We start from the raw sequence: 27780 nt of genomic DNA on the forward strand, positions 1-27780 counted from the left end.
AATAAATAAATAAATAAATAAATAAATAAAAATAGAATCTTAGACTAAGTAATAAATAGTAAATATCTTCTAAAAAATACAAAAAGGAAAAAAAGCAATAAATAAACAAATTTCTATATTAATGACTTTACAAGGAATTGCTCGCACCGACACAAATCGAAGAAACACCATTCGTTAACATCGCATTCAATTAAATTGAATTGTTCTTTTCGTCTTGTGTTCTTTTATTTTACTCTGTATTTATACTGCAATTTGGATACAAGGCCAAACAGTCCCTTTGATCCTGACCATCACGTGCCGCCTGTATAAGACGGAAAAATCTTACTACAGCTTGATTTGTATTCGTTATAGGTTGTAGTTCGTTAGTATCCCTGTAAGTATAAAGAAAATTGTAATTTTGTTATTTGGTAAAGAAAAAAATAACCAAAAAATTAATTAGCCTAAAAGAGTAAATTTATAGAAGTACTAATCTCTTAAAATATGTAATTAACTTTGTAAAAGAAAAGAACTAAGAAAATCGAATGTAAAGGAGTAGAGAACATGTAAAAGTTTCTTAATGGAATTTCAATAGATTTGGTCTATTACTTAATTAGGCATAAAGATGTTTTTGGCACATTGTGTTTTAAGGTGGTTAAAGTTTTATTTTCTTTTTTTTCTGGAAAAATGCAGATAAAACAAGTAGGGCTTAGTTCTAGGATACAAGAAAAATAACATTCAGAGTATATAAATAAGTTTTATAACGACCAGATTGTTGTCAGATCTTGCAACTTTGAAAAAAAATGTTCAGAAAATATCTAACTACATTATGAATTTAATTTTTATTAAACGTTGTAAACGTTGTCACTGCTGTTCAAGTTTTACAAACAAAAATGAAAATTTTTAAAGAAATTTAAAAAAAAATTAAATTATTTTTTTAATTTATAAGATTAAACTTAAAAAAATACTTTTAAATAAATAAGAAAAACTAGAGCGAAAAACATCAAAATATGCACTAAAAAGTAAAATATGCTCTAAAAACTCAGAAATATGTCCTAAATATGCTACAAAAGTCAAACCATGCTAAATAATGCTCTTATGGGTAAAATATGCAGTAATATGCTCTAACAAATCGATGCCAAAATTCTTAAATTGGTCTGAAACGTGTAAAAAACAAAAAACATGCATTTCATATTTTGGTTTCCCTGCTTATAAATATATATTGATTAAGTACATTTTTTTATATCAACCCATCAACAAGACAAGGTCTTATAATTTTGACATTAGTTTTTATCCTCATTATATTAAAATAAAACAATTTTATTTGATTTCACATAAAAAAAAAAATTAAAACTTAGTCTTTACTTTTCATTAAGAACTCTTCGATTTTCTTAGCAATTTTGTAATTAAATTTTTTTCTTTACAAATTCTTTTGATTTCATTTTGCAAGCAAATGTATAAACATTAGTATTCCATTAAGTAAATTTTATACTTACATATGCTTTTAAAAGGAAAATAAAAATATAAGTTTGTTGAAAGTATTAGAAGCAGTTAATGTGTTGTGTATATAAATTATATATGAACTAATGACAAGTGGCTCAACTTTTGAAAATTATGTCTTTCTATTGTGAAGAAACTTGTACAAAGGGCAGGGTTATATTGAAAATTAGTTTAGGTTTAAAAAAAAAAACTTGTATTGTCCTATAGAACTTTTCACTTCTATTTTACATAAACCGCGAAAATGATAGGCATTTAATGATGTAGAGTAGCAGGGGGATCGTTGGCCATAGGGGCACAGCTGTCAATACCGAGTAATAGATTTTATCACATTTTGTTTTCGTTTTTCAAATATCTATCATCCCTGAAAGTTTGAAAGATTAACTTTATATATGATGGGATGCAGACGTGATTAATTGATTTCAAAGGGCTGTGAAAATATTTCACTGTGTGTTTTTTTCTGCTAACTTTTTTTTATAGAAAAAATATATTGGTTGGTAATAGAATGTCAATAACAGTGAACCACAAGACATCATAGATTTTTCGATAACATAATTTGAAGCAGTTTTTGGTCAATGCGGAAAAGTTTAAAATAATGTTCTTAAAATGACTTAGGAAAGATCAAAAGGAATAAAACAAAAGCCAACATATCTAAGTAACCGAACCAAGAAAAAAATTAAGAATATATATTGTGGTTTTAATTCGAGGCCGCCCTAAAAAAGTAGTGGCATCTTGTCCCCCTTCTACCCTATGTTTGTCCATACATAATTATAATGTTTATTCGTAACTGGTTCTATAGCTTTTATGCTAATTACAATTTGTATATATAAAAATCGTTTTCATAGATTTATTAGTCAACTACAACCCCAATATATACATAAAAACTTATTATTACCTACAAAAACATTGTCATTTTCAAAACATTTTTCAAAAAAGAAACCTTTAATATCAAATATATATTTTTTGTTAAAAATACCTAATGACATAAAGACTTTTTGATAAAAGGTCTAAATTAGAAAAATTATTTTCCCCTTTTTTAAATAATTTTTCTTTTCTTTACGAAAAGCATGGTCATGGATTTTTTTCTATTGGTTTAAAGAATTTCATAAAGATTTTATTACATTTACAAAGAAAATAAACAGAAAGGGAGAAAAACAAAAAATGTTTATATTGAACAAAAGTCTCGTAGAAAAAGTTATTCAGGACAATGTTTTTTTTTTTAAATATCAAAGTGGCTTCAGTTCAAAACAAGTAAGAAATTATAGACGGTAATGGTCGACAATATGATACGTCACAATATAATACTCCAAGTAAGATTTACATTAAAGTGTAATAAGTATATCTGATTAAAAAAAGTCATTTGTGACCAAAATTTACACAGAGAGATGGGCGTGATCATCCATCCTAAGCCAATTTGTTTACTTTTAGATAGAGCAGGACAATATTTTTGACCGTTGCAAACATCAGCACAAACGCATAATACCTTTCTCAATTTATAAAGTTTTGTAAGGTATGTATATTATTAACCACAGAAACCTACAAATACCAAAGATTGGTTAACTTAAGAAAATATTGAATGGAAAAAATTTCAAATTAAAATGTCTGTCTTTTTTTTTTTTGGTAAAAACACAAAAGACAATTAAAATATTAAGAATATTGGCCTTTTTTGCTTATTTTTAGAAAATTTATTGTCGATTGCAACAAGTATGATTTAAAAATTTTAAAAGATTACCGATTTTAAAGAAAAATTAATGAATTAAATTTTCTTTATTTTTTTGCTAAATACAAAAGAGAAAATTAAAATATTTTTTGCTTACTTTTAGATTAAAAACTTAAAAAAATCCTATCCTTTGTACTTTAAATTCAATATTAATTTAATTTTTTCTTTATATTAAAAAACTCTTTTTACAAATCTATTGTCATTGCTTTTTCTTTCTTAATTGTTGCTTTTAAAAGTTTTTCTAATTTTTATTCTACATGCTCTAATAGGCATTTGTTTGACATGGAATTTCAACTACGTGTCAAGTAGGAATTATTGTATTACATTTTAAAAGCTTTGACGAAATGACAAAGCTCTTTGTTGTGATTTTTAAGTGCTGGTATTTGAAATAGTCATTCTATGTAGAAACGTATTTATTATGTTCTTTGATTTTCTTTGTTGAATGTCTTTAAGAACAATAACCCCTTTTAAAATAGACTAGTGGAACAGTATGATATGTCTCTAGCAAAAGCTTTGTAAGACTTACACAACTTCTTTTTTTCAATCACTACTACATAAGGACCAAATAGACTACAAAAGCGACTTTAGAAACATACTAATATATTACGTTTGTGCAAGCCTGTTGTGTAGTGTATGAGGATGTTTCGTGTTTGTACAAATGCTTGCAAAAAATAAAAAAAATTGGATTTTCACACAAACATTTTGAATTTTTTGTTAATCCGTTTGTATTGTTTATATTCATATATATTCATAAATAACCAATTTTTTTAAAAAATTTATATTTTGAAAAAAATGTACATCTGTATTTTTGCAAGTCCACAAAAACGTGAAAAATCGGTGTTTGTACTAGTAATGTTTGTGTAGCGTGTGTTGGAATGAAAAAATTATGTTTGTCAAGCCGCTTGTGTAGTCTATTTGGGTCTATACCGTCGGCATTACCTTCAGCTACTTTTACGTTATACCACAAGTAAAATTATCTGTTAAAATATGGATAAAGATAGGATGACACTCTTCATTTGTTGAAATGGTTCAAAAAATAAGCTTGACGCATTAAATCAGGGATGTATTTTTATGTAAACACATAAACAAAAGAAACAGCTATATCCGTTCTACTTTGTGTTGTACCTATAGTTTAAAAGCAACAAATATAAATCATACGAATTTTATTTTTTTAAATGTCATTTAGCATACAGTAAGAAAAACGTTTGTCAAAATCATTTCTTGAGCACATAGGTAATATGATCTGTCAAAATTGTGTGTATAAGAGCACGGATTGGATCGTATAAACTCAGTATGAAATGAAACCATCACACATTGAGAGAAAAGCAAACGGAAAATTTGATAGTACATAGTATGATCCTCTTATTTTTTTTTAATTTTTTAAAAAACAAGCAAATCGCATATTATCAGGGATGTCATTTTATATTAACTCTAAGGAGAAAAGAAAATCAGCTGTTTTTATCATATTTTGTTATTACCAGGGAAGCCAAAATATGCAAATACATGTTTTTTGTGGTGCGTCGTATGTACTCATGGATAAGATGTTAACACTTTTCAGACCAATTTAAGAATTTCCGCATCGATTTATTAGAGCATATTTTTGCATATTTTACCCATAAGAGCATAATTTATCATGATTTGACTTTTATTCCAGAGCATATTTTACTTTTTAGTGCTTGTTTTGATGTTTCTCGTTCTAGTTTTTCATATTTATTCTTTAAACTAGGTAATGAATCAATTATCGAAATCTTGTAGCATGAAATACTACAGTAATCCCCTTATTTTGTAAAACACTTCACTCTGCGTTTAAAATATTTTCATTCAAATTTTTTGAAAAAACAAGTTGTATGAAAAATGAAGTGAAGTGAGGAGAATGGATTTACAAAATAGCGCCCTAAATATTGATTATTTCATTACATTTTCAGTCCTGTTGAGCTTTTCAATGTTAAAATATAAATAGAAAATTGGTTTGGCAGATGCGCCCCAATGGCGCATTATCCCCCTTCTTGCCTACCTTTCATTAGGAGAGAAATTAAATTTGTTTGTATTTAATTGTATATATCAAATGAACTTACCGACTCAATTCCGCCGAAACAAAGTTACTATGCGGACTATAGCGTTGTGGATCCTTGTACATACTACAAACTAAACGTTCTTTACATAAATCATCCGTGACACCCAATTGTTCGACAATCTTATCGATTTTCAGTAAAATTGGACTATAAAATGGATCATAATTCAATGGCATTAAGGGCTATTGGAGTAAAAGAGAAACAAACATTGTTATTAAAGTAAAACTTAACCTTTTTTTTGGTGTAAATTACATACCTGACCATCCTGTACAAATGGTTGTTTATCTAAAATTTTCTGCTGCTGTTGTACCAAACGTTGTTCAGCTTGTATTCTTATGGCTTCCTTTAATTGAGCAGAAAGTTCCGGCTAAAAGAACAAACAAAGAAACGGAACAGAAAAAGTTAAGTAAGAAAAGGATATACATATTCTTATGAATATATATTATATGAATGTATGTGTTTCTTTAGTGATTTGTTTCAAAGCAGAACTTTTCACTGTTTGTTATTTTACTTTTCTTTTGTATTTCGTTAGTATTAAGTACTTATAATATTTAATATTTAAATAATCTTTGTGTATAACATGCTTCAGTAAATAAAAGTCATTATTGTTTCTCTGGTTATTTAGCACAACAAACAAAAAGCTGATAAATTTTAAAATGCTTTGGAAAACAAATTTGTAGAAATGATCATGTGCAATCAAGTAGAAAATATTATGCGAGTTTTTTTACATATATTTTAATGTGTTGTTTTATTTAATGGAGTCGATGAAGTCGATTAAATGATGTGTAAAGCGGGAATGTTTTATTTTTTCTATATTCATAATCGTTTATAACAAGTTGTACATGGATGCCAGAAGTGTTACAACAATTTAAATATATATTTTCCTTAACATACATAAAGCTACAGGTTACATTGTTTGCCTAATTATAGAGAAAGAATGAAAGGATATTTTTGAGTTCTCCCTTTACATCTCTGGTAGTTACACGTATTATTAATATTTGGTTTTGTAGTAATTGTTTTATTTTTAATGTTTGTTATATGCACTGTTGCTAGAATAATAAAATACATTTTCGATAATGTTAAATATTGCGCAAATAAAATATATTCCTCGATGCTAAGCAGGAGCAAATTAATTTACGATTTTGCCTTAATATGTGCAATTAAAAAATTAAAAGGATCGGTATTTTATTAATTCAAGGGATTCCGCTCATTTGTATTTTAATTAGTGGCGATATAGTCAAAAATTTTAAATTATGTTGTATTTATTCAAAAATAATCACTAGGAGGTGCCATGCCTACGATTTTAATTACGCCTATTTTGATATAATTTATGTAAAATTAAAATCAAATTTCTTGTTCAAAGTTTTAAAACCAGATTTATTTAAAATATTAATTTGGAATTAATTTATGTAAGAATTGCCACGCCCACTATTTTTACTATATGAATTAATAATAATGTATGTAAAATGTTCATGTCTTAAGGAGATTGATAACTCTTTTAAAATTACTTATCTTGCTGTTAATTTGTCGAAATTTAAGTCTAAAATTGACGACCTGTCCTTTTCACAAAAACCAGTTTAAAAAAGAAAAGTTAAAACAAGTATGAATCTATAATCGAGCCTGACCGACCATATGATACTCTACAGCAGTGAGTAGTATTTAAAAACGTTGGAATATTTTTGATAATAATACTATTAAGTTGATTTTTGCCCTAATTCTTACTTTTTGATTTTTGAATCATTTTCTAAAGGAGACTTTGTATGGGGACTAGGGTCAAATGAAGCTCAATCATTACGTAAATCACAAAACTCAGTTGTGCCAATATTGGGGGATAAGGTGGGATTGGGGCTACAGACAGAAGGACGGATATAGCTAAATCGATCCCCAAAACGATTGGTATACTTTAAGGAGGGTATAGAACCAATAATTAAATTTGTTACATACATCAGCACCCTCTCCATTAAAGTGGTGTAGGGTATAAAAGATACTTAAATTTTATTTTTTACTTTAAATATTTTTTCATATTATTCACGAAATTTTTGTAAGTATAACGAAAAAAGTAGATTGCTGAGATTTCTTTTTTTTTTCACACACACGTGTTTTGTAAAACAACATAAAAATATTAATAATAATAAATATTTTAAAATATTGACATATTGTGCTTAAAGACATATAAATAAATTATGATTGACAGTGACTTTGACACTTTATAAAGACATGTATTTGATGTTTTCCATCAAATCAAATAATATATATTTTAATGATTTAAATGAACAAGAAAAACATAACGAAATGTATTCATGCTTAATAACGGTGGAACAGTGGTGCTGAATCTTTTAAATTTTTAATTAACATTTAATAAAAAAAATCGAAATTACAGTCGTTCAAATTAAATTTTTTCATACTTAAGCAATTTTATCGAATTTTACTATTACTTATTCCGCAAATTCTTTATGAAAAACTGATTTCTAGAAAGCTTTATTTTGTATGGAGACTAGTGTTAAATGTGGGCCTAGGCTTATTTATATATTTTGTTAAATATTTAAAATAATTATTATATTAAAAGACCTATTCGGGAATCCGAATATGGCTATTAAATTGCAATGTTTGAAAAGTTGTTTAACAAACATTGTAATTTAAAAAAATACGTATGTTACACTGTTAATAGGCTTATAGCATGTAGCAATTTTATATTACCAGCAGCAACACTATTATCAACAACTTTGCAAGCATCAAGTGACACACTTTCGTTGTTGTGAGCACACAGGCAATGTGTTCAACATGACTGAACATAACAAGTAATTGAAAATATCGCATACAATAATATTGCATACAACTTATTCATACGAATTTAAGTTTAATTCAAGCAACTTTAAAAATGTTTCATTTTGTTTGCAACATGAAATGTGCCTCTAGAAATGTCAAATCATTGCATAAAGGGAGTAAGACCTAAAAGACAACGATAACAATAACTTTTGTGATTTGTTTTTTTTTTTTTTTTGCAATTTACCACTCAATTGTTTGTAACAGACTATTAAAAAAGTAAAATAATAAAAAAATATAAATAATTTTTGTTTTGAATTCTTCACTTGCAACATTGAATTTTCAGAATTTGCAAGTTCAAAAGCTAACATTTGGATCTTTTGTATTTTTTTAAATTTCTGCTCCAATTAAAAATTTAGCTTTGTGACACATGTCACAATGGCTGGTCTTTATATTTAAGTGGCAGAAAAAGTGTTTTTCTTAAATTTAACACTGAATCTATTTTACGATTGTACATGGCACTTAAACATGTACCCAACGAATTCATTAAATAGTTAAAGCAAAGTGCATCTCCTGTACTATCTATTCATCAAGCTTGTAAAATGCAAGACTTAAGTGTTAATGTTTTGTTAAGTTAATTAAGCTGTTGTTTTAAGTGGATATCTGATTTTATCTATTAGTTATTTGAATACTATTATATAAACCGTTTATTAACAATAAACAGATTTTCTGTGAAAAGGGTTTTCGGGAAGTAGCATCAACGAAACGATACTTATGTCAAGGGCAAGTATTTCTATGCAAATGTATGTTTATAGTCAGTAACACAAAATAACTGTTTTCGAATCAAAGAATTTGCTACATATTTTGTTGCATATTTTGTTATAAATGCATAAATTGAATATTTTGCTTTAAATTGCATATACTTTGCATATTTTCAAAATTGTTATAGCATATTATGCATATTTTTAATTTTCTAAAACAAATTGTTTTGTTTCCTCTGTATTTTATATTTTTACAACAAGTTTGGTATTTACATATTTATAATTATTTAATAAATATCAACGAATTTCCATTTAACAAGAAAATACTAGGTTCTATGAAATACAATTTTACATAGTTTTATGAAATTTTTAAAATCACAATAGTTTTGAAGGTATTTTGAGTTTGTGCTGCTAATTGTAACGTCAAAATTATTGGTCCTTTTCTTGTCATTAACTTAAGATCTGAATATGTACCTATTATTATGTACCTTCACAAAGAAATATTTTTAGTGCATATTTTTCACATTTTTAGTGCATATTCTTGCCCTGCTTAGGACATTTAAAAACTAGAGAAGATACAAACACAAAATGAAGCTTACCGACTTTAATTTAAGAAGAAGGGGACAGGTATCTGTTTTTGTTTAATTTTAGTATTTTTGACGTTTAATAGGACGTTTAGAGGAAACATTTTTACCTATTTTTGGTACTTTTATTACATTGTTTTTGGTTTATTAACTTGAATATGAACACATAATAACTAGCTCCACTACGATGTTTTTATTCCATTAATGGGGAGAAAAAAAGTATCAAAAGGGGGATAAAAATGGGAAATTTGATATTATTAAACACAATTAGATAAAATTTATAGAAAGACTTAATAAGATAATGGAATGATTTATTCAGTACTTTTTTGTTCCTCAACTGGTACTTTTTGAGTTTTCTATGACACTAAAATCGAAACATGATTTCATAGTGTCGATTCATTTGTACTTTTTAGTTTTCATTTTTTAACTAGTGCTTTTTGAGTTTTCTATGATATTGAAATCGAAATATGAAGTTAGTAATAAAATGACTCTTTCGGTTATTTTTCGTTCTTCATTGTTACTTTTTTAAGTTTTCATTAAAATTTACATTTTACATTTTCATTTTGAATTTTCTAGAAAATTAAACATAGAAATATAAAACTATAAAAGTCCGGAGTAAAATAGAATCTAAGTATAAACGGTACGTAATTGTTTTTAGTTTTTTTTATAAAATTGAACCTAAAACACTAAATTAATCATATAGATCCTAGAGTTAATGAGAATCTATTAACCCCCATTAACTCAATTACTGGTTATATTTTATCGTAAGGTTAAATTGATAGTTTTCATACGAAAATTATGAAAACAATATCTACCGGTTAAACGATAATCGCAGTTGGTGTTAACGGGGGTTAATGGGACTTTTTTGGTACTTTTTCTTTCTCCTACTGATACTGTTTTGAGTTTTATATAAAAATTAATCTAGAAATCTTTAGCTTGCATTTAGTACAGGCGTGGATCCACGGGGGAAACTCCACCCAAACCGAAAATTTTTGACAAAAAAAAAAAGAGATTTTGTACAAAAGGGCCCAAAGGAGAGTAAGGGAAAATATGGTCCTATCCTTATAAATGTTGGTAGGGGAAGTTAAGTCTACTTCAAAGTTATTTATATAGAATTTAAAAGTGTTATTATGGGGGCTAGTCAAATGATGCCCGATCTTTACAAAATCGGTAGTGTCATTTAAGATTCTATAAAACTAGGTTTTGTCTACTTTTGTTGACATAACACAACTTTAAACTTAATTATGAGTCCATACGACCTATTTTGGGGGTACGAAGAAGAAGCCTCTGTGCCAAATTTCATTAAATTATCTTGAAAATTGCGGCCTGTACCTTGCGCACAAAGTTTACATGGACAGCCAGTCAGACGGACGGACTTTAGGGAAATTTTTGGTACATTTTTGTACTTTAAAAGATCGTTCAAAAATAAAAACATTTAAAATTGAGTTAATGTATATTAAAGTTCTACAAACTTGTATGAAAATCAATAAAAAAGCACTTTATTATATCGCAGATATATACATTTACAAAAAAGTTATTTTATGCCATTCCACGATTAGAGTAGCGAAGCTTACTGGGTATAGATAGTAAACTATAAAATTTTACATTTCATTGACTTAATATAAAATGAATACAATCGATTGATCTATGTAAAGTTATATTACTTTTTATTTTACTTCTTAAATATATTATATTACAATTTTACAAATGTAATTACATAGGTCCATGTACATACAATTATTTACGGAAACCATCAAAACTAAATAATTTAAAAATTCTGTGAAAAATTCTCCTTGTTGTTTTACAATTGATTTAAAAATACATAATATTTTATCTGTTTAATTTTGCATGTATGGTATTTATGTGTTTAATATGTTTCAATATTTAATTTACAAACAGATACTTGTAAATTGAACATATGTACATATAACATTTAATGAAAAATTAAAATTTAACAAATCGAAAGTAAATACGTATATTACACGTTGACGTAAATAACCTTTATCGAGGTCAAGTACTTCGAGCACTCGTAGATGCAAATGATGTCTATAGCCGTCATATAGTGTTATTTTTTTTAAAGATTAACTTCACTATAAATCGAAATATAATGAATATGTTTTAAAACCTTTAACATTTTTTAAATAATAATCCAATATTGTTTTAATATTATATTCGAGGATTTAAGCGAATTTCTCAAAAATAAGTGTGCAATAACTATTATTTATTTTGAGTGAGCCCCAATGAGTTAATATTCTTTAAATACTACACATAATTAACAAAATAGGTTCATAAATGTTAATAAACCTTAAACTATGATGTTTATAAAGAAAACATTTACTTAAAATAAATATAACATATAAAAGGTATTGAAATGTTAAATTTCTTCAACATCAATACAAGTATACAAAATAAAACTCCAGTCATTTGCAATATGTTTTAATTCATTCTAAATATTTTCACTTGAAATTTTATTTGAATATACGAGTGCAATGTTATTGTTGAATTTCTTAAAAAAACGTAAACTTTTCCAATTAAAAAAGCCGAATGTTGGCACATTTTTAAGATTTGGTACAAATCACTTTGCAGCTTTGACAATATTTAAAAAGCAAAAAAATCTTCAATGCTTATTTAGGCGGTTCATTCAACTTTAAATGTCAATGTGTATGCATCTTCTTGTTTTGGATATTTTAAAAGAACATTTAAGTCCACTCATGTCGTCTTATTTAATGTAAATATTTAGGTATTTTATATTCATTTTCTTCAATATTATTGTCAGTGCGTAGAAAATGCTTGTAATACTGTGAATAATAACAAACAAGTCGCAGTTCACTAAAAACCTGAATTTTTTGAATACTTATTTTAAGCAAACATAAAGCTTTGTAAAAACGATATAAAAGGATTTATTGGTAAAAAAAAAACAATTTTAATAAGAATTTTAAAAGGTCAATGGAATTTTTATGTTCCAATTGATTTTCTCAGAATTCACAAATATGTATATGGATGTTTTTCATTTTTAAACAAGAATTTGTTTTGATATTACAAGATTGAACCAATATTTTGAAGGTGTTTTTGGTGCGTATAAGTTATGATTACTTTACGGCTTGTCAATAAACAATCATCATACGTAATGGTGTACCAAAAACAGCATTGTCCTTTGGGAATTTTTGATAAGACAAAAGGAATTTGAACCAAACTAGAACTGAATTAGAACTCAACTAGAACTGAACTAGAGCTGAACTAGAGCTGAACTGGAACTGAACTAGAACTGAACTAGAACTGAACTAGAACTGAACTTGAACTGAACTAGAACTGAACTAGAACTGAACTAGAACTGAACTAGAATTGAACTAGAACTGAACTAGAACTGAACTAGAACTGAACTAGAACTGAACTAGAACTGAACTAGAACTGAACTAGAACTGAACTAGAACTTAACTAGAACTGAACTAAAACTGAACTAGAAATGAACCAGAAGTAATGTAATACTGTACCAGAAAATAACTAGAACTGAACTATAACTAAACTAGAACTGACCTAGAACTGTGGTATTTTTAATATATTTATTTTTTCATTCATGCAAATGTTTGTCTAAACAGTCTAAGAAAACGTTAATATAAAATAATAAAAAATTAAGAGAAAACTCACCGAAAGTTGCTGTTGGGGTTGCAGGCTTTGTCCACCTGCCGCCTGTTGCTGTTCTTGATTTCGCGTTGGATCATATTGTGCAGCTATTTGTGCTGCCTGTGACAATGCAGCCTGTATTTGTTGTGGCTTTAATTGATTTTGCAAAGGAGGCAGTGAAGGTTGTCTCGCGGGTGTATAGACTGGACTAGGAGCCGACTGTGCTGCTGCTATATTATTGCGGTATTTACTGTTAAAAAAGCTGAAAGAGAAATTTTAATTGCATTAATACACAATTAATTTAAAATGTTCTAATTTTAAATTTAATCTTAAAGTTTATTCATGAATATGTATAAGTAAATATTATACGAATTTATCTGTATGATTGTGCATAGGTTATATACATATATTTAAGATAGATTATGTTTACGAATGAGTATACCTTTGTTTGTCACCTGGTTGTGGCTGGGGAGATTGTATGAAGGGATTAAATGTATGACTAGTGGCTTGAGGTTTTTGGTAATTTTGTGGTTGTTGTGCTTGATTAATGGGTGGTTTTTGTAATGTTGTTGAAAATCTTTGATTTGGATTATGTTGTTGCTGTTGGTTTTGCTGAAGTGGTGGTCGTTTCTTATTCTGTGCTAAATTATTGATTGGGGTAGTACCCAGACCCCAACCATGCAATTCATTGGCATCATTATTTGAATGCGGTTTAAATGAATTTGTTTTGTCATCAATATGTGCAACACGATTTATATCGCTAATGAAGCTGTGTATGTGAAATGAAAACAAAGAATATGGAATATGCAGTGAATAATAGTGTATAAATTAAATATTTAATCACTTACTCTGAACCCAAACCGGGACCCGAATTTGCCCAGCCCGTTTCAAAATGTTCATGTGATGGTGGTCCATAGCTTTCGTGTATGGGAGCACCATGCAAATATGCCGACACATGTCCCTTGGGTGGATGTGTGTAAATAATTTCTGGTATGTGAGCATTTTCTGCACTGTGCCAAGCAGGAACAACCTAAAATAAATGTGAAAAGTTAGAATTTATAACGTTGACTTGTTTTCAAATATATGTATATTTTTTGTTTTTATCTTTGTGGATATATATATATAATTTTTGTCTAAAGGATTCTTTTTTTTGCACTAAAAGTTTTTCATTCAATTTTATATGGTATTTTATTACTTTTTGTTGTTTGTAAAATTTGATTAATATCTTGAAGTTTGGCGCTTGTGTTTGCATTATAAAATGGAATATTTATTGTCAATTTATATGTGAATGTGGTAAGGAAATCATATACGCATATGATGTATGGTTTTTATTAGATTTTATTTCCAGTTTTTTTATTTATGACTTTTTTAAACATATGATTGTTAGGAACAGAGATGGGTACATGGTGGCACTTTTTTTGTGTGGAAAATGCAAGAAAAATTCTATATATAAACAAAGCAGCCAAGAAAAATATTATTTTTTTGTCTGTAGCTGTAAGTATGTTCCCTTGGTAATAACGTGCTATTACTGGTAAGTTCAATTTTGCACATACGTCATGTATTACCTAGAAGTAGAAGAGTGAGGGGCTGTAATATACAAACTGAATAGTCATCATATTTTGTAAAATTTATTTTTTTTTAATTTTTTTTCAGTAAAAATTTCACGTTTACTTATATGCTCTTCCAATATGGATTAATATCAATATGTAAAATGGTTGATTAATATCACGTTACCAAAGTACTAGAATACAAATTATATCTAATTTATATATTATTTCTTTTAAGATTATCTCTTCCCTGACAGCATAATCATTTAGTTGATCCTTTATTTCCATGTTATTTTGTTTATTGCCCCTCGTTTAGTACATAAATGTAGAAAATTTTTCTTATCTTTTTTTACTGCCTTTTTTGGGTTTCATTTATATGGTTTTCCTTACTTGTTTTTTTTCAACATTTATGTTAACGACTGTTTGTCTGTAATTTTTTGTTTGTTTGATACAGAAATAAATTTTCAATGGTTTTTAAATTTGTTGAACTAGCATAAATACTAAACGACGAACCAAAAAAAAAAAAAGTAAATCCTTTTTAACACTTTTTTTATGTGGAACAAACAATGTTTATTATACATATATTTAAATAAAATTTATTTAATAAATCGTTGCCATAAATGTAAATGACATATGGTCATTAGGGTATAACTTTTTGTAAAATTTTGAATCCATTCCACAACACTTTTGCTCGAAAGTTAGAAAATTGTTTGTTGCAATTGTTTTAAAGTTTTCGATACCATTCTACCAAGTAGTGAAAGGTCCTATTTTGGGTTACACCTCTAATGTACACACACATAAATATATATTTGTTTAAATATAAATCAATTCATTTTTAAATACTTTAATATCTCATGATGCTTTAAATGGTGTTGTTGATATGAATTCAGATCAGTTGCTAAGGAAATATTTATTTAATATTCAAAATAACTTAATACATGTTGCATTGTTAATACATATTTACTTAAACAGAAAATTATTTTTTTTTATTTTCTTTTTTTTCTTTTTAGGTAAATTTTTCAGTTACTTTTCTATTTTAAATTAAATTCTTCATTACACTCTAAAAATAAAAATAAATGAATAATCAGTCGGAAGCAGCTTTAGAGGTACGGTAATAACAGCTTTCCCTAACCTAAGCACAAAATTTGGATCCATTAAGTAAGAAATCCCGTTTTATATATTTTTTAGGTCTTTGCTATTTTATACGTAAGTTAAGATAATAATTAGAATGTCAACGATCAAATTAATCCCGAAATAGACTTTACTAAAGCTCGATTTTAAAGTTTAAAATATTTCAGCAAAAAGTAAATTACAGAAGAAATTATGAGAACTAACTCAAAATAATGCTAAAAGACCGAATAACTGCAAAATACTATTCTTAATTAAATATTAAAAAAGTTGACACTAGGTAACTAACCAGCGAAAATAAAATGAAGTACTTCCATAAGAATAACATTTATCACCACTTCAATAGTAGCACTAAGTGAAATTGTTTACCTTTTATGGAAGTGATATTTAATGACCTCCAAAGACTGAAATTTTTTAGTTAAACCCATTTTATTATGTAGTTGATTGATAAATGTGTGTAATTTATTTATTTATGTTAATATTAATATATTTTCTATAATACTACAATTTCACTTCCTATAACTTTCAAAAAACAACATAAAAATTACTTTCTGAGAATTACTTCAGATGAATTTGAAGACAAATAACAAGCCTGTATTAAAATCATCACTTCTTCAGGTTTTTAGTATTTACATGGAGTAAATTCTGCTTAGTTTTCATATTTCTTTACCAAAGTAAAATACCACAATGAGGATAGAACTTAAAAAAAACTATTTTAGACTTCTTTGGACAAAAAGCCATATTACTAGGTATTAGGAGTAAAAAGATGCTTGTTTATAAGTGGATCATTGTATGCGTGTCATACATGAGACGATGCTCACGGCCGAACTCCTCTTATCTCTAGCCGAATAAGCTAAAGGAGGAGTTTTAGAAGCATCACTTCAGTTCACGTCTAAGCAGATGAAACAGCCTCTGTGGATACAATGGTAGCACACATTCCAATTAGTGTTGATTCATCCTGTATCTTATTTATTTCACCTCGACTCATTCCCAAATTTTGGCTTCACAGTCTTTTGAGGAGTCGTTGTTTTGTTTACGGCATCAACACTGAATTTATTTCCAAATAAATATTTTGCAGTGCATGAGTGAGTAAAGTCAGTTGGTTTCAACCACAGCTGTAACTTGTTAAAAATAAAGTTCGAAACTGTTCTTGATGGGCTTCGGTTCCCATAGTGTCAAAAGGTAGATATGTACAGAACCGAAAATTATCCCAATTTATAGTCTTCACAGACTAGAGGTACTTGTAGCAACATTTCTCCCCGTGTTGCAATAACACCAAGGTGGGGACGATTCGCCGATAACAAGTTCCGAGAATGAATGTCGAAGAGCTTTACATGAATACCTGACAGTGGTCTTTTTCAACTACTGGTTTAGCTTCTGTGACAACTCACTAATACTTATCCGAATCCATTAAGATTCAACCCACCATACTTATCCGATATACTAATAGAGAACAACTTTCAAAACACTCACTCTAGGAATACGGGAAAACGAGATCCGTTCATATACTCATACCGTATCATATGCAATTGACACCAACTCATTTCCAAATCTTAGTCCCACAGTCACATCTTTGAGGAGTCACTCGGCAAGACCACCGAACTCTTCTGGATTATAGATTCCACCATTCATAATTCTTAACTGCCACTACTTGCAGTGGTTTAAACTGACAAGTCAGGACATAGTCAACAGGCCACCCGAGGTAACAGATTATGTGGTTCTCTGGTTCGACCCCATGTCAAATCATTCCAGGGAAAGGCAGAGAATACATTTGATGTTTATAGAGTCGGAAGACTAGAATCTACTATTTGCACTTAAGAAAGTTAACCTGACAAATGCAACACGCTTTCCATTTATCCAAAATATAGTTCATAACACGTAACGGAAAACAAGATCAAAGTCGGGTTTAAATGGCTGGTCTATAGGGGGTCCATAACCACCATAAACATATTCTAAATTTTTTATTTGGTAATCGATAAACGAGCATTAAATGTTATAATGTGATAAAATCGATTACTAGGTTTTCAAGTTATTTTGTATTGGCAGATGTGCCCCTATGGTGCATAACCCCCTTTTACTTTTTTTTAACTCTCTAAAAATTGTCTATTTTCTATTAAATCTACAGAAGCAGTAAATTTGATTGTGTTTATAAATAGTTTCTATAAAATTCTATTGCGGAAACTAAGTGCATTTGAATTTAATTTCCAAAATTTCAACAAATCCCTAAACTCTTAAAATATATACGTTAGTAGAATATTTTAATAAACAACTATTCATGACTTCAAATCGGAAACACAAACAATTTCAATTTAACGGTTTCACTTTCATTCACATTATAATCTATTCATAATCAAATTTCACTTTCATTGAGTCGGTTTTGTTGTTGTATTGCGTTTTCATGTCCATGTTAATCTAAATCGATTAAAATTTATGTAGAAAAAAAAACTACTGTTGATGCTTAATCAAAAGCAAACACTTCCCATATAAAATTCATGTATAAATCTGTAATTGATGACTCACCGTATGATGATGATTAATATGATGATGGTGATGATGATATTTAGTCGAATGATACGTCTGTTGATAGTATGAGCACAATTTGAAGAGATGCGAAAGAGCTGGAAACAGAAATAGTAAAAATTTCAAGAGTAATTTTTTAGCAGCACCAACACCAATCACCAGCGGCAACAACCAAAACAGTTTAATTTTGATGATTTTAATTATCAGCACCAGAGCCAAGAATGACAGTAACAATTTACTTTTTAAGAATTTTTCTAAAAGTATAATTAATTTGTTTGGTTAAGTTAGTAATAAATATAGAATATAGTTGTTTGTTTTTTTGTGATTATTCAGTTTAAACAAACATTATTCCTACTCACGTATTTTCTTCATTAAAATTTTTCCCGCCAAACGTGCTTCCGACTGTTGTTTTGGTATCAATTCCAATTTAGCTATAACCCCGTTGCCCTCTATCGCCTGCGGTGATATACGAAATGTTGCACCGTCAAACATCATTTCGGGTAGTTTTAATTCTATATCATGAGTCATTGCAAATTTAATACTTTTACCATACAAAGCATTTGTCACTTCCTCGATGGGAGTGGGTGTTTCAGCCATAGTTGGATTGTCTGTAAAATGAAGATTAATAGAATTGAAAAATTAAAAAAATAATATAGTGATGAAAAGGGAAATAGTTGAAATGATTTATTATATTTTCTCTTGTTGTTGTTAAAATGTTAAGGAATTTGTTTGTTTTTGCTTTTTTTTAACACGTGACAAGTTTATCACAGTTTGTTTCGAGTTCAAAGGTCAAGCTAATGACTATCTATATGTCTGATTGTTGGTTTCGCAAATCAGATGATTTATGTTTTGTGCTGATGCTTGAGGAGTTTTTGCCTTGATGTGACTATATCTGTTGATGTAACTATATACGTCCACGTTAAATATAATATTATTAAACAATAAGAATAAAAAGGCCAGTTTCTTTCTAGATTCAAGAATTCAGCAATAAGTTCTGATTTAGATAAAATATAAAGCATCTCTTCATTGTATTATATCCTTAAGAATTCGTAAAATACAAACATTTAAGAAAATCTTTAGGACATTTTGGAATCTATTGTACATGAATCTTAAACCTTTCTATCTCTTTTTTAAAGCTCTGATTATTTAGTTTAACATACAATTTAACTTCCAACCAACACTATCATTTATCATACAAGAAAGAGACTTAAATAAAATCATTTCATTTGTATTCTACATTCATCTCAATATTTTTGTTTATACATCTGTCAGTCTGTCGGTCTTTTGTCTACAGTTTTACTAAGATTTTTAAATATAAACAATACAAAAAACATAGTAAATTTATCATACCAGTATTTTGTATATAAATTTGTTTAAAATACCATTTTCTTCCTCTTCTCATTTTCTAATCTTTTTTTTCTTCAATGGTTTCAATTTGATTTTGATGATGTACATGTCTCTGTCTCTGTTTCGGTTTCATTTGTTTTCATTTCTTTTGTTTTGAAAGTAAAAGTCTGTTTATTTGTTGTAAAACAAAACTTTGTGATTTATAAAGAATAATAATAAATTGTTTATATTGTTGTTATGTATATGTGTATTTTGCAGAGCAAATCATTTAAAAAGAGACGTCATTTCGTCGGCGCCTTTGTTAGATTTTATAATTGAATTTACGTTTATGTTTATTTTGTCTGTCAATTAAAATCTGATTGGCATTAAATAGGGGGTTTAATTAGGAATTTAAGTGTAAGAGACAAGATAACTTAATTTTGCTATTTTAAATAAGAAATCTTTAGAGAGTAATTAAAAATCATAAACATTAGGGTGTACCGTAAACTAATAAATATAAAAATAAAAAAACTATTTTTTTTGAAAAGATCCTCTATTCCCCATCTGCGTTTGAAGAATTTTGATCTCAGTACAAAATGTTCAAAAAAATGTTTAATATTTCTGTATTTTTGTGCATATTGCTGAAAAAAATTATTAAAATGTTTGCAATAAAAGTGGAATATTAATTTCAAATCAATCAAGAAAATTCTGAAACTTACCAAACCAGATGCTGTGACACTATATTTAAAATATGTACTAGCTAAACCCACTTAATGATATTGAAGATTCTAACTAAAATAGTTTTTCAGATTTACCATATATTACATGTGAGAGGTGCCAAAAAAATTCTTGCAAGTTTTCCAATTTCTATCTATCTATGAAAAATTTGAATAATATAACAGTTTCTAAGATACGTGAAATTTTGTATTTAATTCAAATGTGTGGGACCAAGCCCCAATTGAAATTCCGTCCCTTAAACGTTTACATGAATGTCAAAGTTCTTAATGTAAAATTTGAAGATTCTAGCTTCAACAATTTCTCAGATATTCGAATTTTTCTATTTAATTTAAGCTCCCCAGATTAATGTCCGCCCTTTTTCCTTCAAAACGTTAAGATAAATATTAAGTAATTCGTAAAACATTTGAAAAATTTAGTTTTTTAGGTAAACGATATTTTGTATTTAATTCTATGTCCCCCATAACTATTCAGATGAATCTCTAAATGTTCAGATGAATGTCAAAATTCTTCAAGTAAAATTTGTAGATTTTAGGTCTTATAGTTTCTTAAATATACGATTTTTTCTATTTAATAAAAGTCCGCTCTTTTTCCTCCAAAATGTTCAGATGAATATTAAAGCTCTTCGTGCATAGTTCGAAGAATTTAGTTCTATAAGTTTCCCAGATAAACGATTTTTTATTTAATTAAAATGGGAGATTCTGCTACTCCCATTGGTAATTTTTTTGATAGCTCTTCGTGCAAAGTTTGAAGAATTTAGTTCTATTAGTTTCCCAGATAAACGAATTTTTTTATATAATTAATATAGAAGGTACCGCTCCTCTCATTGATATTATAGATATCCCATTATGGGACTAAAAAGACCTTAAAGGAAAATGTATAAACTCGTTTATTCCAAAAACAGGACTTAAAAAGTTGGCAACAATCAAGAAATAGTTATCTTCTTTGGACAATTTTTGCTAGAACCCTGTATGACCAAATTATCCAACTTTGACCCTCTCTAACACCGATAGAGCTAAAAATTTGGGTCTAACCTTGTTCCAATAGTACTAACCTTGGTGCAAATACTCTGATATTTTGGTTGAAGATCCCTAAGTTTTCAAACATATGGTTTACAACCAGGGGTGCCAGATGATTTTGAAGAAAAATCGACAAATTTGTCCAATAAAAATCGGCATTTATCGGCAAGTAGGAAAGTATAGTCGGTCATAGCTGACCATATGATACTTTACACTTTTGAGTATGTTAAAAATATGGATTATTTTTAATAATAAAGAATTTAAATTGTTTACCTTAATTCGGAAATATTTTAAAAATTTGTTGAAAAAAGTGATATTCTTAAGGAGGACTTATATGGAGCCAGGCAAGAATCCAGCTCCAGCGTTTGGGGGGAAATTCAGTTTTTCACATATATTATTTTTTTTCTTTTCTTTTCTCATTTTGTATGAACAATTTTTGGTTTTGGGCGGCAAGGGTTAATTTGGCTTTATCCTTAGAAATTTTCGTACATGGCTTTCTTTACATTAGTGTTATGTATGCTGGATTTCATAGTGATACTAATGTTTATAAGTGAATTATTGACCTTCAAGTAATTTTCTGAAGGGGACTTTATATGGGAGCTAGGGATATAACAATAATAAAGTCCGATAATTACAAAAAAGTAGTAATTCAAATAATTCAAGTATTTAAAGTTGCCAAATTAATAAAAAATATAAAGTAACCATGTTTTAAGAATTTAAGAAAAAATCGTCATTTATCGAGCAAAAATCGCATAATCGGCCCTATGCTATTTTTATACCCTTCACCTTCGTGAGAAGGGTATATATAAGTTTGTAATTTCTATAATATAATTTTCCGACCCTATAAAGTATATATATTCTGGATCCTTATAGATAGCGGAGTCGATTAAGCCATGTCCGTCTGTCTGTTGAAATCAATTTTTTGAAGATTCCAGATATCTTCAAGATCCAAATTTTCAATAATTCTGTCAGACATGCTTTCGAGAAGATTCCTAATGAAAATCAGCAAAATCGGTCAATAAATAACAGATATATGGGTAAAAATCTGAGACTTTCTCTGAAAATTTCCTCAACAAATTATAAATAAAAGCATAAAAACAACAACAAGAGATAAAGCAGTTATATGTTGGTAATACATCACATATTTGTTTGAGGGTGGTAATACAGTTTAACGGTGGTAGTACAGTACAACGGTTAATATTTCTTTCTGCTACAGTTTATATTTGTTATGTGTGACATACGTGCAGTGATACAAAATAAATAAAAACAGTTTTTTAAAACATACTTGGTGATGGGTATATAAGATTCGGCACAGCCGAATATAGAAATCTGACTTGTTGAGGTATAGAATCGGCAAAATGCTATAAATCGGCAAATCTGTTTACAACTCAACTCATTGTGTTTTTCGTGTTTTACTGCAAATTCAACCAAAATCAGAGATTTATGAAATTTAAAAAATTTACTTCCTTTTATCTTAAAAATTTAATATAAACAATAGAGTTGTATTTTTTATGTTGTAATTTGTTGCAACTGATTCTAATAATTTGTATTTTTTCCCAAAAAAGTTGTAATGAATTTCAATTTAAAATTTTAAGTTGTTAGCAAAATTTCAACTAAAGAAGAGTTGAGTTGGAAGCATTAATTTTCCCAAATATTCTACAAAATAAATTTTTCTTTGATAAAATTGGATCAACCGAGGAAAATTTTGAAATTAATACGTATAAAATTCACTTTTCATTGTATTGATGAATGGAAAGAGCTTATGGCTGAAGTTGTTCACAAGTCAGAACATTTTTGCATAAAATCAATACAAGTGAATTCTCGAAATATAGTTTGAACCATCATAAAAATTTAATTATTTAACAAATGTTCTACAATTTATCACAAATTAGTTTTATGAACTCGAAAATTAATCCGTAAGGCTAATATTGGACTATAACTAATCCTAGGACCATAAAACCCCTCGTCAAATTAAAAAAATGTTGACCCAAACATACAAATGAAGTTGTATTCAAAAAATCATCACTAGGAAGAGTTTTTTTCCCATAAATGATATGATAATAATATTTTTTTATCGAAAAAATCATGATGATTTGATGATGGGTATGTATGGGTAAGATTTGGCAGATTCGAATATTACAAATGACTAACAATCACTTTTAATACTTTAATATTAAATTTTATTTTCCAAATTAAATACGAACGTAACATCAGTAAATTTGCACTGAAATAATTGGATTTTTGTGCAAAAAAATTCGTCTAACTCGCATGATTATTTATTTAATGCTTTTTGTGTAATTAAGCTATTTGCGTGCCAAAGATACAATTTTTATTCATTGGAAAAATTAACAAAGTGTTTAATTAAAGTTGTGATAAAACGAATGAAAATGTAATTTTATGCAAAGCTATTTGATTTTCAGTTTTTTTTAATTTAAACATTTTGACAAATAAAACAAAATAAGAAAGTATAATTGGACATGACCGAACATATGTAATCCTAAATAATTAAAGAAAAATATTATCCCAAGAAAATACATATTTTGGGAAAATTTAGCTGAATCGATTGCTATATTTTAGTGTGAGGACAGAACGTACAGACATCAATAAGGCAAATAATACCCTGTCCTCTCAAGTGGTGTAGGGTACAAAATATCTATTGTCACCTATTAAGATTTAAATATTTCATTTAAAAATCTATATTATATTTCTTTTATAAAAAAATGAAAAATTCCATAAAATCCAATATACTTAGACACGTTATACATAAGTTTAATATTTTTAAACGAAATTAATTTTCACACGGTGCCTACAACACATTTTTACAGATTAAAATTTTTTTGCTACAAAAGGCTTTAGCAAAATGTATTAAACTATATAAATATTTAATATTTTTGATATATGAGAAATGTAAGAAAACAGACATCTTAACAACCAGACAAATCACACTCAGACAGTCAGTCAGTCGGTTAGTTTGCCAGTGAGACAATGGTGAAGATGATGTGCAAGTAATCAACAAAAAATAATAACTTGTAACAAAATGAAGATGATTTTTTGAAAAGTTTATAAAGTGAAAGTTAAATTCAATAATAAAAAAAGAAAGAATTTGTAAATAAATATAAATATTTTAAAATAAATATTGATCATGTTTATTAGCATAATAAAATAAACATAAATATTAAACAATTGAATAATTTGAATTTTTAAGAGTTAACTTAAATTTTTTCAAAAACAATATTTGTTTGATTGCATAATATTGAAGAATAGTCGATTTAGTTATGTTTGTCCGTCAGTCTGTCCATGTAAACCTTGTAATCAAACTACAGGTCGCAATTTTGAAGATAATTCAATGAAATTTGGTACATGATATTCTAATACCCCAAGGACGATACCTATTAAAAATGGTTAAGATCGGTCTATTATTTCACCTGGCCCCCATACAATTGTACCCCCGAATAGGGTTGTAAACATTGTAATCAAACTACAGGTCGCAATTTTGGAGATAATCTAATGATATATGGCACGTGATCTCTTATGGTACTGTAGACGAAGCCTATTGAAAATAGTTAACATGGGTCCATTATTTCACCTAGGCTCCATACAACTGAACCCGCCAAATAAAGCTTTTAAGTTCATTATTATGTTTAATATACTCGTATATCGACAAAAAACGGCAAAACCAAGTTCTATACTAGCTTTGATGACCCTGATGAACTTTATAATTACAGGGCTTTATTTGACCCTAGACCATATAAAAAGCCCCCATCAAAATTTTAATTAAATTTCCACAGTTTTATTCAACAAAAATGGCTTATGTATATCTGAGGCAAGGTAAAATTCAACTTAAATGCTTTATTATGAAAACTGAATTATATTTTATTCGTATACAGTTATAGGGTATTATATGGTCGACTTCGCCCGACTATAACTTCTTACTTGTTTTATCAGATCATTTAATTGTGTCACTGGCATAATGGCAAGGCAGGAAAAACTTACTTTGAAAAGTAATGAGTTAAAATTCCCTTTTCACTACTACTTTATCAACATTCCAACTCATTACTTAAACACTGTGATGACATTGACGGCAAGTTCTTCCCTGCTCGCATAACGGAGTACTTGCAATTTCGATTACAAAGAAGTTGTTGGGTATGCTTTGTTGTAAAACACAATTCTGTGCAAATAAAATGACAAAGTCGAAAATAAAGTACTTATATATCCTGTTAAAAGAAAATCATTACAAGAGTACTTCATAGTAATACAGATGGTAAGTAGCACTCATTGAAAAGTAAGTGGTTATGTAAGTACAACATATTATCGAATTTTTGCTGGTTTGGATTAAAAATTAGCCAAAAAGTAAACAAAACTTAATTTATAATGGAAGGGAGTTTTTGAAAATGCCCCGATATGGTCATCTAATCTAATATTGAGTCTATAATCTAATATTGAGTGTATACTTCTTAAATTGTTGAAAGCAAATTGGCTGAGATATCCACATACTACAAAAAAATCTAAAATCAAAATAATAAACTCTTTTAAATACCTGCTATATAGTTCATAACATTTCACGTGTTTATCTAAAAATAAATAAATAAAAATAAATTTTTGTTCTGCTCACCTGTAAACGAACGACTATTACGTGTATATGGTATTTCATTTTCCTTTACATCATTTTCTTCCTCAGCTGCCACATTCTCCATCGAATCCACTGCCAATGATGATAGTGTTGAGGGTGTTGGTACATCCTCCTCCGCTGCCTCGACATCATATTGATATGAATTGCCATTTTTATAGAATTTCAATCTTTGCGTAACATTAACATCCTGAGCATCTAAAACATCGTTTAAATAATAATAGACATTCTTTTGAAAACAGGAAAACGTTGGTCGTCTATAACAGTCTTGTATGATGCCAGACCAAAGATTGTTGTCGGCCGTAAAACGTTTAGCAAAACGTAGGAATATTGAATCTTCTGCTGTATTGTATTTAGATTTTAATTTCTTTTGTGATCTTGCAGACGAACTAGAGGTATTAGAGGTGGTGGGACTGCTATTATTGAACCATAAAGATTCATTGTTCGCCATAATTGGTGCAAATGTTGATGTTTGAGTGTCTCCAATGGCACCGCCATCAGTACTGCCATTAGAGTTGTCATGAAGTAGATCTAGATGGTCGTGATGGTGAAGTGTTGTTAATGGTATTGTTGTGGCGGTTATATTGAAATCGTCAACAGCAATATCATCAACATTATTATTAAAATTGTCATCCGCTTTTGCTAGTGACATAGAATTTTCTATAATTGCTAATAACACAATTATGGTTGTTAACAAAATCCAACTTTGTTTGTTGCTATTGTTAATGTGCTGATGTTTTTGTTGTCGTTGCTGGTGTTCTTGTCTACATTTCGTTTTAAATAGACTTAAACTTCTTAACCATGTCGTCGTTGTATTTTTTGATGTCCTACTGTGCTTATTTCCTACAATACAATTGATTCTATTCTTCTCTTGAAATGATTGATTTGAAAAATCTGGTAAAAGTTGTTGCTGCTGCTGCTGAAGATGATTCGCAGAACAATGTTCGCTTTGTAAATTCATTGTATTTATTTTCTCTGGATTGTTGTTATTTTGTTGATATTTTTGTCTCTCTATTTTAGCTGTATTTAAATTTTGTTCAAGTTTTTTATACATTTTTGTATTTATGTTTCCGTTTTTTTTTTTCAATTTTATTGATTTTTTTGTTATTTAATTAATGTCTCGTTTAGTTTTTAGCACATTTTGTTTAAATTTCTCTTTTAATTTTTGTTCTTAATTCTAAAATCTGCAAGTAGAAAGAAGTATGACTGTGAATTTTGTCGTTTTTCAAGATTTTTTGTCAACGTTTCAACTGGTTAAACAAATTTAAAGAAATTTTTCATCGTTTATTATTTCACTTTAAGTTTTATATTGATTTTCACTTTTATTATTTTTTTTTTTATTTAAACTAGTTTTAAAGTTTGATTTGTTTTTAAGTATTTGTTTATGTAAATTATGTATTTTATACATAATTATGTCACACGAATGTTATTATTTAATTTAATTATTTTAATAATTATATATATTTAAATTAACTTATTTTATTAAAGTTTATTTATATAATAATTTTCTTTTTAATGATCTTTTTGTAAGCCTGTTTGTTTGTTTGTTCGTTCGTTCGTCTATCAAGTCTAAACGGCTGGACCGATTTTCTTTAAACTTGGAATATAGTTAGATATTAGATAATTATTACTTAGTAAGATTTTGAAAATTTCAGAAATACATATGTATAAGCAAAGTGAATTTACGAAATATGGAGCTGAAGGTGACAAAATAGGACAAAATTTTTAGAGTTTTTCAAAACCATTTATTAATATATTTTACGAGAGTTCTCCTAAGTGGAAAATAGGGTAAAAAAGGAATTTTTTATAAAATGTTCTAAAGACTAAAAATATAATTATGTATTCTTTATTTAGTACTTTTATTACTATACTATATTTTTTTGA

At 28.0% G+C, this 27780-nt stretch overlaps 1 protein-coding gene across 2 annotated transcripts; it reads right to left on the reverse strand.

The window, feature by feature from the left end:
- On the reverse strand, positions 1 to 27205 carry LOC111684429. Of its 2 annotated transcripts, XM_023446605.2 has the most exons (9): positions 25882 to 27205; positions 18549 to 18797; positions 18190 to 18443; positions 13843 to 14024; positions 13437 to 13763; positions 13019 to 13256; positions 5522 to 5632; positions 5269 to 5447; positions 1 to 371 (listed from the first exon to the last, which is right to left on the reverse strand). In XM_023446605.2, the coding sequence occupies exons 1-9, from the start codon at positions 26948 to 26950 to the stop codon at positions 230 to 232; spliced, it is 2751 nt and encodes a 916-aa protein (XP_023302373.2). In that variant the 5' UTR covers positions 26951 to 27205; the 3' UTR covers positions 1 to 229. The 2 variants fall into 2 exon arrangements, with proteins under 2 accessions (XP_023302373.2, XP_046804325.1); XM_046948369.1 differs by lacking the exon at positions 13437 to 13763.
- Between the last annotated feature and the right edge of the window lie 575 nt (positions 27206 to 27780).

This window comes from Lucilia cuprina, chromosome 4, assembly GCF_022045245.1.
Source record: "Lucilia cuprina isolate Lc7/37 chromosome 4, ASM2204524v1, whole genome shotgun sequence".
Taxonomy (NCBI): domain Eukaryota; kingdom Metazoa; phylum Arthropoda; class Insecta; order Diptera; family Calliphoridae; genus Lucilia; species Lucilia cuprina.